The 18,427-nt window shown below is 42.2% G+C and overlaps 1 protein-coding gene and 1 long non-coding RNA gene across 4 annotated transcripts in view; one reads left to right on the top strand and one right to left on the bottom strand.

The window, feature by feature from the left end:
* Nucleotides 1-7,435: 7,435 nt before the first annotated feature.
* LOC118598910 lies at nt 7,436-8,129 on the bottom strand. Its single transcript, XR_004948141.1, has 2 exons — nt 7,701-8,129; nt 7,436-7,586 (listed from the first exon to the last, which is right to left on the bottom strand). It is a non-coding gene; the product is annotated as an uncharacterized LOC118598910 (long non-coding RNA).
* A 5,197-nt stretch (nt 8,130-13,326) lies between these two features.
* LOC112141155 (protein tyrosine phosphatase receptor type Z1) overlaps nt 13,327-18,427 on the top strand; it is a 64,868-nt gene continuing 59,767 nt past the window's right edge. The window contains exons 1-2 of one of the 3 annotated variants that reach the window (XM_024264226.2): nt 13,327-13,497; nt 13,695-14,092. In XM_024264226.2, coding sequence (XP_024119994.1) covers nt 14,029-14,092 — 64 coding nt within the window. In that variant the 5' untranslated portion in view covers nt 13,327-13,497; nt 13,695-14,028. The remainder of the gene's footprint in view (nt 13,498-13,694; nt 14,093-18,427) is intronic. The other 2 variants (XM_024264227.2, XM_024264228.2) reach the window with 2 other exon arrangements.

Genomic DNA, 18,427 nt, shown 5'->3' with positions numbered 1-18,427 from the left:
ACAGAGATTTGACATTTCAAGTGTGGTATGAATGGTCGACTGGGTGATTTTTGAATCATATGCCCACAAATGACTGTCAAACCCACTAAAAACAGTGTTTCCGTAACACATTTGCAGCACTGACTATGTAAGAGACCTGGACTGAGCGAGTGTGATGTCACCATAGAAAACAGCTTACTTCTGATTCCAACAAAATGAAGTCAATTTAGTTGGCATTCTCCTGCAATATAGACACTGATATTTGGAGCCAGGTGAGGTTAGTGAGCAGTGATGGTCCAAGTCAATTGGAATTAATGTTTCTTTTTTTTTTTTTAATTTGTCCTGTCCAACCACTGAGCAAACAGATTTGAATTAATGTTTCTATGCCGACTACTCTCACAAATAAGGAATGAGCTTGGTGGAAAAAAATCCTCCATTTTCCCTAAATCAAGGAAGTCTATCTCTTGAAACAAGACAACTCACAAACAAACTTGTGCTTAAAAATATGATGAAATGTCAAAAAACGTTTTCATTACAGATGTTGCTTAAAGATCAAACGAGATATATTACTGGAAATTTAACTGTAAGTTAGTTATGTCTTACACACTGATACAAGACATAAGACAAATTAAATATGAAGATAAAAACTAAGCAAAAATACTTTTAATTTTGTGTGTGCAGTGTCTGAAAGAACAGTCCAGTTCTGCTGTTCCCGTCAGCCATAGCAGGCCCATTTGGCCTGGACCTTCACCTGCTCCAGGTGAAGGTCAGGTAAAGGTCAGGTGACAGCCTGACTGATGCTGATTGCTAGCAGACAAATTCTCCTCCTGCTGCTTTTTTCTCCTCAGACGAATTCAGCTCCGTATGTGTGACGAGAGAGCAGCAGGGGTCAGAGGTCAAGTGAGTAGCAGCATGTGTTTTAAATACATACTGGACTGCATGAAGTAAGGAGTGAGTGCCGGGCTCATTAGTGCTGAGAGAGACGGCATGAAGGGGTCAAAGACCACAAGCGCACAAGTGGCTGAACACATTCCTGCCTCTTTATGAAGGTGATCTGTGAAGCTGTCTGTGTTAAAACAAAATGTTTGGCCCTCAGGGGAGAGCACGTGCATGTGTGCACTTGTATGTTTGTGTGCACGTGAGTGTGTTCAAACAGAGTGCATTGGACCTGTTGGGGGACTTGTTTTCTCTGGAGAAAGCACTTGGTGCAGATAAAAGTGAACCAGATCTGCCGTTTCCTGGAGCCTCCTCCACTGGAGAGGCTGGATTGGAGCGCTTTGTCCCCATGCTGGTATGCAGGGAGCAGCCTGGATGCACAAAGACATCAGTAGTAACAGTTAATCTTTCAAATAGCTCAATAGCTGCCAACCAGCTGCAGCGCAGAGCTGTGGAAACAATAGCAGCAGACAAGAAAGACGGAGGCTGAGCGGAGCGGCTGGTTCCCATCAGGAAACTTACTGCATGTTTGCACCTTCATCCTCTTGCTCCTCTTCATGTGATCTGTGCTGCTGATGAGAGTAGATTGTGTCCGTCTTCTACCAGCCTTCCTCCTCCATGGAGTGACTTGGTCTTCCTCTATCTGCCAGGTCTGCCTCATCTTCTGTTTATGCTGTGGAGCGACAGAGAAAGTGTTGCACCTCTTCATTTTCATAGCACCCTGATGCAGAGGAATAGCTTGGTAAACAGTTGAGCCGTCCCCTCTTTCAGGTGGGTGCTCAGAACCGCACCCATGTGACTTTTGGATTAGCTGTCAAGTGCCTGCTGGTAACTGTCAGAAAGCTGCACCCCTGACCTGGAAGTGTGCATGTGTGTGTGCGCTGCACTATGCTGGGGGTGTTAACACAGGGAGGGGTGCTGCATAATGAAACCTGCTCTGTATTGTGTGACGTGACCTCGATTCCTAAATCTGTGTATTGTGGGGGGGTTGTGAAGCAGAGGAGGGGGGCTGTGGGCAAGGGAAGACAGTTGTTCTATTTCCACCTTAAATTTTTGGACCTTCAGGAAGTCTTGTGACAGTTCCATCGGGAAGAGCATCAGTACAGCTCGGTTCAATGTAACGATTTCATCAAGCCACAATTCAGTTTAATTCACAGTTTTAAAGTCACAATTTCACTTTATTTCTTTTTTTCAACACAATGAATTAAAGGTTTTATATTCCAAGTATGTTTTCTTTTTGCCCCTTACATCAAACTGTCTGCTTTCATACTAACAGAAAAAATTCAATAAAAATAAACAATTATACATAACATTGAAATGGTCACAAATCCTTTCATACTCGGTTCATGTTGTACTCCGTGTTCCTCGTGAGTTCCTCTTTACCCCGAGATCCAACACTTTTCTTAGAAAATGGATTTAAACGTTCATTATGTGTTTGCTTCATTTTTGATTTTTAAAAATGCGAACATCAAAATGTATTAGCATAACTGTATAATTAGAGAAGTTTAAAAATTGATGAATCAATAAATCAGTCCTTTTTCCCTTCATTTCATTTCTACTTTGAATAACAAATGATATGCGATATTTCAGGTCCTTTTTTTTCTTCCATGGTGAGTTTCACTCAGGCGAGCAGGAGAAGGTCCACACGTGCACAGTCCTCCACCAGGAGGAGGAACTAGTTTTACGAGCGTAAGAATACTCCCACGAGCGTGGAGAAGAGGTTTCACGAGTGCGGGAGTAGAGGAGCGGGCGTGGAGACTGTCCAGGACGATCTCTGCATTGTGTTTGCTTGTTTTAAACGACAGGACAGCTGACTTGTCTTTGATTCCGTGTTTATTTTCTGCAATAAAAAATGGTGATGGTGATGATGAGTTTCTGTCATGACTACAGAACACGTAGCGACCCAAACGCTGGAACCCGGAAGAAAACAGCAGGAGGCGAACGTGAAGGATGAAGGATTTAATAATGATATGAGGAGGTGGTGGCTTGAACAGGAGAAGAAGTAGGCTCCAGGTGGGAGGTCGAGGTTGGGGGCGTCACTGGTTGGTTCTTCGGAGAGGGAGATGGCCGTCTTGGGAGTAGGACCGTGGAACACAGGCAGAGGCTCGTGGTGTGACCGTGGAGGGAAGGTCCGGCCAGGGATCCGGCAGAGGCAGACAGCAGCGACCACTCGTGGTAACAGATTCCTGAGGGTGAGTACGAAAAAGGGATTAGACAAGGTCTAGGCAAAAGCATGGCAAGACTGTGGCTTAGACGAGGTGACCAACTATGCACCATTAGGGGCAACGGACTGGCGAAGAGTGATGATCCTGGTGCTCCTTAAAAAGGCAGGTGAGGTGATGAGGTGAGTGGTCGCAGCTGGTGATCATCAGGAGAGTGGAGAGGGGGAGGAGACTGACAGAGGCACCATGACAGTTTCTTTAACAAACATGCATTAGCTAACTTAAAATATATTAAGGTAACAAAGAAACACTTAAATTACATAAAACAAAATTACATTTCACAAGACATGAATTCCAACTGGAAAAATGCATAATTAATACGGAGTGCTGCAAAACGCGACCTACCTTGGGCATGTCGGTGTCAGAACTAGTTTTGTTGCTGCACGACAAACCAATAGGGGGCGCCCAAGAGACCATAAAAGACTAATAAAAAATAATAAAAACCCACACCTGTTGCAAGTGGATTTACATTTATTCTGTTACACGTACCTGGTTTGTGCGTAGAGCTCGTGACCCGATTTAAATCGATTCTTTCATTTTCTGCATCGATGAACATGTTGACAAGTTTGAATTGTTTTTTCACCGATTCCTGAAGATGGGTTACATCCTTATGCTTCAATTTCCCTCCCTGTAATCATCCTCTGTCCAATCACAGCAAAGGTTTTACATTCTAACAATGTTCTTTGCTTCTGAGTCAGGTGTCATTTCAGAGACACCTCCATCCCTTATCTATAACTCCTACTTCCTTCCTTTATGTCCATTTTTCCCCCTGTAGTTCAAATATCTTCTCCCCCGTTTGACATATCATGTTTATGTGTAAATGTTTGTCTGACTTTGTGTTTTACTAGACTTACTTTTCTTCAGTCAGAGACTTTCTGGTCTTTGCTGTAATAATGTGTGAATCTGCTGACCGGTTTTAACCTGAGCTCGGTGGGTTTCAGGAGCATCTCAAAGCTCAACTGAGCCACTGCTAAAATAAAGGGTAAAAGCCCCAAAACAATGAACACCCAAAGGGCCTTTATCTGATGTCCTAAAAACGCTCAGACCCCCCTCCCCAGAGGTCTGCTGTTGGCTAAGCAACCTTTGCTTTTTCTCATGTAACATCATCCCAGGGAGGAACCGGGCTCCAAACCCAGGAGGATTTTTCTTCTCCTTTGACTGTAAAAGGTACACTATCAAAGCAAAACCTTTTTCACTTGTGCTGACAGCAGGATCAACCGCGGATTGTTAAAGAAAACACAAATTCAGAAACATCCAAACAAAGAAATCTCAGGAATTTTGATTGCAAGTTAATTGAGCAAAACAATAATCCAAGAAATGCAGATGGTCTGATAAGAGCAGGCAGGAAAAAGGTGAACAAAGAAAACGAGATCCCTTCTAGCTTTATGCCCTTGAGGCATCCAGTGTCCCACACTGAAAGTTCATGCGACAAACAGGAAGTGGTGAGTGTCAAACACATACACACACAAATAAGTGTTTTAAATTCCACCATAAGATGATCTTGCTCCTCTGCAGAGCTCATTCTTCAGACAGTGTCAGTGCTCGTGTGCTCCTGCTCCATGGAGCTTCACGCCTGTTCTTCTTTCGGTCAGTGTAACACTCAACATGGGAAGTGCAGTGGCTCAGTCACTTTCTGAGCTGTTCTCTCTGTACTGCTGCTGTCTATTCAGATGAGATATTTACAAATGGGCTGTTACTTGAATGCTGTAAATATTTGAAGTGAAAAAAAGTGACAGTTCACTCCTTGCATGTTGACTAACTGTTAGAAATGAGGGATTTAGACAATCAGACTGAAATCGGGCACACTAAGTGTGTAGTATTTGCACAGTCAGGAAGGAGCTAGTACTTACCTTACTAATGACAAGAGGGTGGGATAACAACACCGTATACCAACATCGCTCGTGCTCCATTCAGATTCATCCACTTACAGACAAATAGATCCATGAACGTCTTTGTTTTCCCTGCCTGAGCTGGAATCTGGATCTAAACTGTAGGACTGGATAGCTCAACATTTCCCTCTCTGATAAATTTAATTCATTTCCACTGAGCAGTCTGGTACGCTACGGTCCAGTCCAATCCCGTATTTTGTGCGTTTCCATTGTTAAACAGTACCAACCTGTACCTCTTGAGCGCCCCCGTTGGTTGTAGGTCCATAGAAAAATAGAATGGGACAGTCATAGCGTGATGACAACATTAGGAAGCACCAGTGTAGCGCTAAGCTAGCGATTCTGTTTTCTTCTTAGCTGCCTGCTATCTTATTTCAAACAACATTAATTTCCTGTCAAACACAATGTACCCGAAGTAAAGGAAGAAAAAGACGAGCTGCTGGATGACCTCCACTGTTCACTGCAAAAACTGAAATCTAAATGAGATGAACCATTTTAAAACAAGAATAATTATAGTTTTTTTTTTAATAGTAAGATAATTCTTCTTAGTAGATTTAATGGCGGATAATTTTCCTTATTTTAAGAGTTTTGGTACTTAATTATCTCAATAAGATTTTAAGGCTTGTTACTAATATTGTATTACCTATTGTGAGTAAAAACTTGAAACTAGAATCTCAATAGTTATAACAGTAACGTTATCTTCATTCAAGCCTGTGACATTTGTATGGCCAAGATCAATGTAGGAGTTTTGCCCTAATTCAAGAATTTCAAGTAAATTATTGTGCATTGTGAGAAATGAGAGGTGCTAATAACAGTTTACTCTTCTTTTTAAAGAATAGAAAAGTACTATTGTTTTTAGTATATCTGTCTGGTTTTCATAAACAGATCCTAGTGGTTAGCATAATGTCATGATAATCTGACTAGCAAAATCATAATTAAAGAATCATTTTGAACATTTTGAGAACATTAATCTTGGAAATTATATTTATCTTTGTCAACATGAGCTTGGTATTAGTAAAAAAAACTAATTTTAAGATGTTTGTGGTTCCTATAAGGTTAGATATTTTTACTTGTGTTGAAAAGTCTTCACAAGCCAAATTTTTCTTGTTCTGTTAGCAGATAATTTTTCCTATTTTAAGCAATTATTTTTGTATTTTTTGCTTTGTTTTCTAAAGCAGACTTTTTGTTGTGTTGCCTTTCTAGTCGTCGCACTACAGTGACACAATGACAGCAGTCTATACCACGCCTGCGCCCTGAAAATAAACCGCTCATTGGAAGCAAGTTTTGACTGAGTGGAAACACTCGCCAGAATTAACTGGACCGCCCCGAACTCCTCCCGTACCAGACCACTCAATAGAAATGAGGTTGGGGTTGTGAGCGGATGTAGTGGGAGAGACAGATGGATGATGGGAAATTGGGGCAGGCTTACAGTTCCCCTCACAACTTAGATGTGAACTTTTACTGAACTTATGACACTGCAGAAACTATGTCCTAGAAGATGACAAAGGTTTTTTGATTTTGGTTAAAAAGAAAATAATCCTTGTCAAAAAACCACTGGGAAAACTTTTGACAATGGATCAAAAGATGATCGCTGTGAGACTTTAGTTCTCCCTGAAACTCTCAGCAGTCCAGACCTAAATCATCATAACTAGTGGCATGACTTTGGGTCACCCAGGTTTACAATGGTCCAGGAAATTCTTGGAACAGCCAAAAAACCAGCAGACTAAGAGGGAAAACTTCTTGTGAAGTCTGAAATTGGGATTTCCATGCACAATATTGTCAGACACTGCTGCACAGCTGCATTAGAAAAGACTAAAATCTTCACTTTTCTCAACAGCACATAGCTCTTCTGTTGTCTCCATTTCAGAGGAAAAGTTCTGGTGACGTCAAGTCAAAAAGTTCTGAGTCATCTCTACAGTTTAAGTGCAGTCACGACCTGTACTGGCTCCAGCACCACACGCGTTAACAGGAAGAGGTGTGTGGTTCCTGCGCCCCCTTGTGTTCTGGAGGACTCGCGGTTAACTCGTCTCCCCCAGGGCAGTGATCATTCTTCTGTTCCTGACTTCACACATATCAACTCTCTGAAGTGTGTTCTCCCGTGTGGGACTGATCCTCTCTGGTTGCATGTTCATAGTGACAGCCCAACCCCGGCTAGTAAACTCATGAACCCCCCCGCCCTCTCCCACTCAAGGTCCCTGTATGAGTTAACTATGGGAGTTCAGATGATGTGGCTTGTTTCCTTAAAAACACAAGTTGTTTCTGCATAAATAAAAGTAATATGTCCTAAACTGCTTTAATTTCTTCAGACATATAGGTGTGTGTCTGGGGGGTGAATGTCATGATGAAGAAATTTGAACCAACATTTGAGCACAAGAAGAAGGATTGAGCTGGATTGATAAATTTACAAAAGGATGAAGAAAACATGTCAGATGACTTTATCATAACATAAATCACGTCATCTTTGAAGCTAATCTTTGTCCCCCGCAGCAGACGTCGCCTCAGCTTCTTCTCCTTTTAAATCTCTTTTCAAAGTTGCTGGAGAGTTTGGTGACGGAAGTCCTACCTGCAGGCATTTTGGAAGGAAATCAAAGACGGGTAAAAAGAGACGGTACTGCTGACCACAAACCAGTTCTGAGGTTCTCCCAGATTATAGCAGCTCAGGTAGAATGAAGCTCACCTAAGAACACAGGAGCCTTGACCCTTCGAAAAGCTGGTTGAAGTGTGAAAACTGCAACACAAAGAGGAGAGGTCTCGTATAACATGCCCGTTTGTTTCATCTAGAACACATGTTCCAGATGGTTCAAGGTCCGGGGGCCGGATCTGGCCCGGAAGTTAATTATATCCGACCCTCTAAATCATTTTGTATTATTAGTAATGGGGTGATGTTACCTTGCTAACATACTGAAGCAACACTACGATTATGGAGGCTGACAGATCAGCTAGAATGACTTCTAATTAGGGCCGGGAATCGATTAAAAAAATTAACAAATTAATCGCAAACTTTGAAGAATTAATCACGATTAATCGCGATTTTTTTTTTACAATTTACAGCATTTGCCGACCACTTATTATCTGCGAATAATCTCAATATGAAACCACACACAAACTCTACATTTAGAACATTTTTTTTTAATTAGTGCTTTCAAGTCTAATTAATCGCAGTATTGTGTTGTGATTAATCACAATTAATTAAATTAATTACAATGTTGTACCTGGTAAAATTCATTTGTACAATATGGCCTTGGAGCATGGATCAATTAGTCCACTTTTTGTGAAAAAGTGATCTAAACCAAAAAAAATAGAATGAGTAAAGTACTAAAAACTGACTGAATATTTATTTCTTTTATAAATAACCATGGTAACACTGGACAAAAAGTTTAAACGCACACTGTGGAAGCCTGAACCTCCAGGATAAAGCCAAGGACTGTATCTGTGATTCATGTGCTTTAATAAATCTTAATGCGTTAATTCTTTTTGATAAATCACAGGCGTTAACTTGTTAATGTTCACAGCCCTACTTCTAACATAACAGGATAAAACAAATAAGAGAAAAATCAAAGTAAACAGTCAAACAAAACACACTCACAAAACCCACTTCTAAACCTCAATCCTCCCAGACAGGCAAAGGGAACAATATCCCATAATTCCTTATTCTGCCAGATCTGACAGAAGGCCCAAGGTGTCTGCGACCATCACTTAAAAATTAACTACAAATCCCAACGTAGTGCGTCAGCCAAAATCCAGTGTAGCCGGAATAGATGATTTCCTACATAATATATAATTGTGACAGGATATACTTTGGTAAATGGTGTGTACTTTTATAGCGCTTTCTCTACCTTCCACGAAGGTGCCGAACACTGGCACTAACCTTCCATCAGAGACAATGTGGGGTTCAGTGTCTTGAGTATGACTCAAATGTGGAGGACACAAGGAGTTGCTGCATTCTGACTGTCTGCTTGTGTCTTAGTCTCAGCTACACAGTGGGTGGATACGAGCTGTCTGCGGGCAAACCTGAATAAAACGTGCAAAATATCAAGGTCGTAGACCGCTCAGTGAAACTGTGGAGAGAAAATGTTCACGCACATGTTTGCTATGTGGATGCTGCGAACGACAGGTTGTAGTGAACATTTAAATAACACTTAAAGTTACATGAGAGTGAAGTAGGTAAGGAACGTGGAGTTTTCATTTTTTAACCCCCTGAACTCTGCGCATAGAGCCCGTTATGGCTGTTCAAGTGCCTTCTCTTCCTGACAGTAGGGGGCGCTGTGTGTGTTCTTCTGCTCCAGTGGTCATCCTCCTTTAAGGTGTGCTGTTCAGAGGTGGTTTGACTTTAAATCAGGCATCAGTGAGGGTCTTCCTCCCACTAAAACCACAGAGATGGAGAAAAAACTAGAGACTTCAATCCCTGATCTAACTTATTCTTCTCAATCATTCCAGCGCTCTGATTGAAATCCGTCCAGATCAGCTGTGAGGGTCTCTGCTCACAACACTGCTAAATGACTGACAGGATCAGTTTGTGGAAGAGTCTTCTTCAGAGGAGCTCTCTCCATCTGCTGGCATCCTCATTTGAACAGTTTACATGCTGGTGAACATTTCCTCCTGAAGATCTCAACACTTTCCTGATTCATATTCAGACCATCTTGTTTGTTTCAGTCTGTTATCCAGGGCTGAGCTCTGTCTCTTGTTCTGCAAAGTTTGTGTGAACCAGAGTTTCCGGGTCACTGCAGATGCTTTCGTCCTCTTTTCAGTATCACCCCCCCCCCCCCCCTTTGTTAAGGGGTCAACAGGGTGAGGAAACTGAAGAAACTTTTCTGCATTGCCTTTGCTGGATAGGAGGAACAACTGCAGCTTTTCATGTCACAAATATTCCTGCACTGAGGATGTGTGTCAGGAACATCTTTACTGGGAAGGGGCAACAACGACAATGTTTTAAGCTCATTTTTTTCACAGTGGTGCACATTCAAAAGAAACGGTGTCTACTCTGCCGAAGACCCACTATTGGACTATCCACAAAATGTCTACTAAGCTGCAAAGCTTTCCAAAAACAACAGTCTTAAGCTTGTTTGCTCCTAAAAAGGTCAAAAGCATGTGTTATTGTGACACATAAATATACATGAATGTTCTCACCAAGTCCAGTCTGCAGAAGCATCTCCAGCCATATAAACTAAAAAAACACATAAGAGGGATAAGAGAAGTCTTACTGCACAGCTGGCTCACAGGTTTCAGCCCGTTATGCGACTAGATATTAACCCTTTAAATGCCTGCTCAACCAAACGCTGGGGAGCATAGAAAACATGCTTTTAAAAATATTGATTGTGTGCATTACTCCCCAAGGTACGGAGGCCCTAAAGGGAAATAAAAGAATAAAAAATAATGTGAAAAAAAAATTGAAGAAAAACAAATCATGTTCATCTTCAACAAATCGAGTTAATGACTAATATGCAACAGATGGTAACTGGTGCTCACCAGCTAGTATTTTTATTTTTATTTTTTTACTTCAATTTTTAGAAAAAACTTTTTTTTTCAGTTACTAGCTGGTGCACACCAATTACTAATCAGATTTGCTTTTAAATTAAAGATGAAAAAAATTCTGGATAGCTATCTATGTATTTTAAGATTTTTTTTTTACTTCATTTTTTTACTAATTCAATATCTCTTTAGAGGCTCTGAAGGCAACGAGCAGCAGAAAAAATACCTTTTTAGTGATTTTTTTGGTTTGTTTTTGGGTAGTTAAGGAGTGAAACAGATAGTGTTAAGTTTTCTAAAATGATCTGTTTGAGTCACCTGCAGATGCTGCATCAGGTGAAACTCTCCTATAAGCTGTTGGGATACAAAACAAAACTTTACTGTCCCTTCAGAATAGTCCCAGCTCTCAGAGTGAAAACACATGTGCATACTGCAGTCATCCCATAAAAGGGCAGGAAAAAATACTGCTGCAGTTTGAGCGGTGCGAGTGGATCGAGTTGAAACACAAAACCTGAAACACTGAAGATAGGGAGTCTTTGTAGAAATACAATTTGAACAAAACAGAACATTTAGGAGAGCCAAACAGCAGGAACCAACCACAAATGATTGACTGTAAAGTGTAGCAGGCAGAAGAAGTACACCTGAGTATGAGGAGAGCTGAGCTGAGCCAAATGTCTACAGTATACTCGGAGTTATTTGTTAGAGCTGGGCAATACTGAGCATTTCGGTATCAATTCGATACCGATCTGATACTGGTCAATATCGCCGATATTGATATTTTTGCAAATTCCTTAGATGTGACTTGAATTTCAAATTCTCAGTTGTTACTAACTGCCGTAAAAGGTATTTTTTTTTTTATTTCCTTTTTCTTAATTACTTGATAAAAGTAAAAACAGAATTAGAACTATTTTTTTCCAATAAAATGGAAAATAGTTAATTAAAATAAAAACTTCTTGAAATTAAATAAAAAGTGAAGAAGTGAACACAAAACAGTCAACAAACCAAAAGAAATGAGTATATATGATAATAAAACATAAATTAAAAAGCGTATGGGTTAAAAAACAACTGGTAAAATAAAAATATAAATAATTTGTAACTTCTTAGCTTTTAGAACAATAAAAACAGGTGAAAAGTAACTTATCAAAAACAACTCAGCATTTAAATTGTGGAAATAGGGTGAACATGCATGCTGCATGTATGCTCTTTCTGCTGAGATCTGACAGGAATGGTGAGAGCGGTGAGGCAATGACTCAGCCGGATCCTTGTGCTGATAAAAAAAAGGTTCAAACAGTGAAATATTGATATCTGTGGGCCAGTATTGATCCGATACGATATCCACTTGAGATCGATACTATCGATATTTTAGATCGATCCACCAACACTATCATTTATGGTGATAACATCTGAACAACTGTGTGCAGACAATGAAGATTCCTCTGGAAATCCTGAAAGCCTGACTCCAATCATTCAACACCTGTCAATAGATCCTGAACACCTGTGCGGATCTTGAACACCTATGAACACTCTCAACATCTGTTAATCTGTTTGCAGATCCTGAACACCTGTCTGCAGACACTCAGCATCTGCATGTCTATCTGCAGATCCTGAACACATGTCGGCAAACAATAAACATTATTTGCACATCCCTTTTGCAGAATCATGAACACCTGTCTGTAGATGCTGAACACCTGTCTGCAGATCCTGAACACCTGTCTGTAGATTTTGAACACCTGTCTGTAGACCCTGAACACCTGTCTGTAGATCCTGAACACCTGTCTGTAGATTTTGAACACCTGTCTGCAGATCATGAACACCTGTCTGTAGACCCTGAACACCTGTCTGTAGATCCTGAACACCTGTCTGTAGACCCTGAACACCTGTCTGCAGATCATGAACACCTGTCTGCAGATCATGAACACCTGTCTGTAGATCCTGAACACCTGTGTGTAGATCCTGAACACCTGTCTGTAGACCCTGAACACCTGTCTGTAGATGCTGAACACCTGTCTGTAGATTTTGAACACCTGTCTGTAGACCCTGAACACCTGTCTGTAGATCCTGAACACCTGCCTGTAGACCCTGAACACCTGTCTGTAGACCCTGAACACCTGTCTGTAGATCCTGAACACCTGTCTGTAGATGCTGAACACCTGTCTGTAAATTTTGAACACCTGTCTGTAGATCCTGAACACCTGTCTGTAGATGCTGAACACCTGTCTGTAGACCCTGAACACCTGTCTGTAGACCCTGAACACCTGTCTGTAGATCCTGAACACCTGTCTGTAGATCCTGAACACCTGTCTGTAAATCCTGAACACCTGTCTATAGATGCTGAACACCTGTCTGTAGATGCCGAACACCTGTCTGTAGATCTTGAACACCTGTCTGTAGATGCCGAACACCTGTCCTTAGACACTAAACATCTGTCTTCCGGATCCTGAACACCTGTCGGCAGATCTTAAACACCCAAACAGACCCTCAACATCTGTAAATCTGTCTGCAGATCCTGAACACCTGTCTGCAGACACTTAACATCTGCACATTTAATAGCAGATTCAGGACCCTGCCTGCAGGTTCTAAACACCTGTCTGCAGATGTTGAACGCCTATTGTCATGAAAGTGGTGGTGAAGGACCCAAACGCAGGAGACGAGACTTTGTGGTAGAAAGGTAAGCATTTACTAAACAGATTTAAACATGACAAAAACCACATGAGAACACACCAGTAACAGAACAGAGCAGAGCAGATGACCTGACAGTGCAGAACTGAAGACCAGACACTTAAATGGGCTGAGGGCAATCAACTAAATGAAAACAGCTGTGGATGATTTGACCTGGACATGGTGAGGCTGACAGAAAACAGACCATGACAAAACTGAAGCACTGAATCATGACACCTGCCTGCACTTTTCTGAACACCTGTTTGTGTGTGGCGCTTTAGTTGACACTGTTTTTCGTGTCTGATCTATGCCATAGCACCTTTAGAATGTCACCTTTAACACCTTTACAGGTGCATATCTTTCTCGTGATGTTTTGTCCTTCAACTTAAATGAAGCTTTTTTTCTAAATTGTGAACACGGCTTTTCATGGGGCACTTAGGCTATTTTTTAAGTTTATGCTTCTTTGTTCCAAGATTTAAAAAAAAAAGTCAAACTTTATTCTTAGTAATTTTTGCTTTTTATCTTTTCTTCTTTTTATTCTTCAAAGGGCATTGATTTAGATGATTGCATCCCGAAGAGATTTCCATGTCATGAACAGATGAGGACTGCAGCCGCTCTAAGACCGGATCACGGAGAGACAGGAGCTGCGGTCCGGTGTGGCCCCGGGCTGTGGGCGGCGCACCGCTCCGGTCTGACGGCTCCTCAGCCAGTCAGTCAGTCAGCCAGCGCGCGCGGAGCAGAGTAGCGGGCGCACCGTGACAAGAGCGACTCAGAGACAACCCGGATCTTGATGGGGCTGTATAGGGTCTGAACAGGGAACCCTCCCCGCGCCCGCCCTAACTGTGACAGTTTGATCCTCCAGGACTCTCTGCTCCTCCAACATGGAGACTCCCCGCGGGTGCTGGCTGCTCCTCACAGCGCAGCTCCTTCTTGGCTGCCAACAAGGTAAGGCTCGCTGCGTTAGGATCCGCTCCGTGCGCGCACGGCGCCTCGGTCCCCAACCTCCAGACTACACGCAAAGTAATGGCGCAGCGGCTAAACTGGAGAATTCAAATGTTTGATTTATGTACAAGTTCAAAATCTTCTTGAGAAAGATTTTATTTCCTGAACTTCTGGTGCGTCACGGGCCGTGCGCGCGCCTTTGTTCACTTATCTTTTGTGAGCGTCCGTCTGCTGTGCGCTTGTGGTGTTCTGGTGCGCAGCTCTGCGCGCAGGTATCAGGGAAGAGTTTGTCCCCGCTGTAATCCGCGTCTCTCTCTGAGTGAATCACATCATCACCTGATATCACTGAAATAAATTGGTTTACAGCCGATTTTTGACGCATCGGCCTGGTGGATGGAGCGCTGGAATCTCCAAAGAAGTGAAGTCTGTCTGGATCAGAGATTCACTTTCTGACTGTGATGACCAACATTCAGGTTTATTTGTAACAAATGACCCTTCAGCCGCAGCAAAGGCAAGATTTTTTGGATGAAAATTCCTCCACTGGTTTGGAGAACTAGTCCATCCAAAGAGCGCAGTGACGATGGCAGTCGAAAGGGAACATTTTGTTAGAAGGGGACGTTTGTGTGAGAGAAGTTGTGTTTAGTCCGCCAACATATTACTCTTAGGATTCTCTGCAGGTTTAGAAAAAACATCCACCATTAGGTGAAAAAAAGTTGTGCCAAGGTAAGTCCCCCCTACCAGAATTTGTATCCCCTGTCTCTGGGATCATTGATTTGTTTGGTAACACTCATATTTTTCCCCCCAAAGCATACATAGTAAGCGGGTGATACTTTATTCTGGGGCTTTTGGGAGTTTACTGTCATGTTTGAATTATTTTTTTCCCCTCATATTCTATATATGACAGGGGGCACAGAATCTGACAGGCTGCCCCTGATCCAGTCTGCCAAAATCTGTGTTTGCAGTGGAAACAACAATTATTTAATCATTTTCTGTTACATGCTTCCCTCACAAAGTTACTTTCATAAATTGCGAGTTTTATTGTAAATTAGTTAAACAAGTGTAATTTTTTAAATTTCTTAACATGAGAAACTGTCGTTGTTGACCAAAAGAACTCCCCAAAGCCTCAGAATAGAGTATCGTAGTCATCCACCTTCTTTTTACGCTTTTGGGGATAAAATAGGAGCGTTACAAAACAAATGCCTGAGACTTGGGGATACAAATTCTGGCAGGGGGAACTTTCCTTGGCACCACACCGGTGTGTGTAAACCCTGATTCCGGCTGACACGTCCTCACAGAATGGATAACTCCACCAGGTTAAGCTCCCATTAACTACCTGTTAACAAATGAGCTTGTGGGGGCTCACACTGACAGGGTGAACGTGTGTGTGGGGGGGCTCCCTGGAGCTTAACCAGAGTAAAGTGAGGAGTGCTTCCTCTCAAACCTCTGAGGACGTTTACAGGCATCTGTTAAAGAACTTTCAGTTCTTCAATTTTCCTTCAAACACGAGGAAAGTTGTTGAGTTTGTATCTATAACATGGATAAAAGAGTCCTTTCAAGTCCAGAGAGGCTCTGGCTGGCGGTCCTGATGCTGCGGGCTCTGGAAAGCTCAGCATCTTTCAGTGTCGTCATGGCTCCCACTCAGTAAAACTACAGAGTTTTGCTCCTCTACAAAATTTTATCTTTTGTGAAAAATAGTTCCTTTGTTTGAGATGTCAAACTTATTTGATATAGATAGATATTTAAAAAGGTGTAAAGGGTTAAAATTAAACAACTAGACCAATAAAAGCAATAAAAGACAAAAACAACAAAAAAAGTCTTTAACCCCATCACGATAAACACTAAATCTTTACAATATAGTAACATTTCAACCGTTAACACGATCATTCTTAGACGCTTTTCTCCTTCAGAATCTACTGGAATGATCGTGTTACTGTAAATTAAAGAACAGAAACTCTGCAGCTTTTAATAAACTTTCATCCTAATTGTCTCTATTTTTAGTTAGTTTAAAACTAACGATGATTAAGATGTGTGCTTTAAATCGACTAAAGTCGACAAATCAGAAAAAATAATCGGCGATTCGTCGACTATTAAAATAACCGTTTATGGCAGCACTGAGCGTGAGGTTTCTATCAGTCTGAATAAAATGTGCGCTGACTTCATCACATTAAAAGGCCTGAGGGTACAGCTGCAGCTGGGGGAGCGAGGAACCTGACAGCTCTGAGGCTGTTGTCCTCTAGCACAGATTCAGTCCTCGCAGGGGTCTGAAGAAGGGGGGTGTCAGTGGAGGCACGCCAGGATTTGTCACTGCCACCTTATCCTGGCAGGTTTGGCGGATCCCATCGTCTTTGTTCTGCCCTCATGGAAATGGAACAGCTGAGGTGTGTAAAAAGACGATGAACCGCCCTAATGGCTCCTGCTCCCACCTGAGGGGATGGGAGGAAGAGGACAAAGAAGCTACCAGACCGGAGGGTGGTGACGTGAAGATGGTGAAGGAGGAGACATTTGTTCACAATTTGTCCAGAAAGGCTGAATAGTTTGGGCCAACTGGGTCCAGCAGGTTCTTGTGGTGTAATGGGGAGTCAACAAGCTGACATTTGATGTTTGAAAGTTGTGTCAGGGAAAACAAATGAGATAAATGCCTCATTTATTTGATCGTTTGATGTTATGTTTTGTGATTTTGCTGCTTTTTTTAGGTTAGAAAAAAGGTGGTGCAGATTTTAAGATTAGACAATGAGGTAAAAAAAATAAAAAGATTGGTGAAGACAAGCAGCGTTTTTTGAAGTTCTTTGTGAAGGGAAGCACCAGGAGCAACAGAAAATGAAGATGTCTTCTTCCACAGACAAAAGCCGGGTCTCAGAGGAGGAAGTCCTGCTTCAGGATGATCCTGGATCTTTGTGCAGTTTCAGAAAACACGGATCGGCTGGCTGACTGACAGCAAGCGGTCTAATCTCATTTGTTCAGAAAATGAAGTGTGATGATGCCAGATGATGCTCTGTCCATCTAAATTCACCAAACATAAATATGCTTTGACTCGGTACAGGCCAGTTCTGCATGGTTTTTAGGTATTTTAAAGAGAACGGTTTAAAATCCGGTTTGTTCTAGATTTTAAAATAATTGCTCTTTGGAAGCTTTCTCCTACTTCTTCTGATCCACATTCATGTCTCTGCCTCCTCTTTCTGTCCTGCATCCCTTCCCTGTATCTATGGGCAGACGTCCCTTCTGGTCTCACTGGTAGACTGACTTAGAAAAAGGCAGGGGGGTATTTGATGACCAGATTAGAGGGTATTAGGCTCAGCAGCGTTCACTCAGGCGTACATGGGGGCACCAGTCTAAGTCCTTCTGTCGCCTCTGTTTTTCTTTGCTCTGTGACTGGCTGAATGGAGGCCAGAGGGACAGGGGGAAACAAGCTGCCTGGACTTTGGTGGGGGTCAGCTGAGGAGGCCAACCTGTCCTGCTCTGCCTCCTCGGCCGGGACGATAAATTATTGTGTCAGAGAGGAGATTTGTTTAGTAACAGTAGGAAAAGGGTGAGTATAGAAAGGCGGGAGGCTGGATGGGGTGTTTGAAGCGGAAGGGTGGGGGCAGAAGAGTAGAAGGGTGTCGTATGCTTTTGATATGGTGGTAAAGGGACAATTGAGCGTGACGAGGATCTCACTGCGATTCGTCCTGGAAGAGGCAGAGAGGAGACGACGCTGTCCCAGTGCAGCTTTAGCTGTGAGAGCCTGGCGTGATAGAGGGGGTATTCACTCACAGTAGGGCAAGCAAAAAGGACCAAATGTGTCAGGACAAAAACAACTTAAAAAAGCTGTGAGATAGTCATCAAGAACAAGACTTTAATGTAGATTATAAGGTCATTTAAACCCAGCATTAGCTGTGCCAAGAAAAAAAAATGTTCTACTGAGCCAAAAACATTCTATTGCATTCTAATATGCTCTTTAAAAGGGAAAAATTAACAAAAAACCAAAACTCTTCACTAAACTTAGCTAAAGGTAGAAGATATAGCAGTTAAAACCAGTTTTTATTTGGAAGACAGGTGTTGACATCCAGCTAGGAAGCAGTTGTCACAAACGGGCAGACAGCTGGTTCCACATGGAGCAAGCAGGGGAGCATCAAATAGGAGAGGAGCATAGTCAGGGTCAGGGCAGGCGGCAGGCAAACAGAGATAGAGCAGGGTCAGAAACAGAAGATCAGGTCCAGCTGTGAGATGTAGTGAATTCAGTACACTGGAGACTGCTCCCGCCAGTGAGGGGGAGACAGAACTCTGACGGAAGTATGTTTTGGTAATGTCTATTTTTTGTGACTTCTGCTGAATGTTTTTAATATTTTGTTTCTTAGTTTA

This window comes from Oryzias melastigma, linkage group LG6 (genome assembly GCF_002922805.2).
Source record: "Oryzias melastigma strain HK-1 linkage group LG6, ASM292280v2, whole genome shotgun sequence".
NCBI lineage: Eukaryota > Metazoa > Chordata > Actinopteri > Beloniformes > Adrianichthyidae > Oryzias > Oryzias melastigma.
This window is presented reverse-complemented; position numbering and strand designations above follow the sequence as displayed.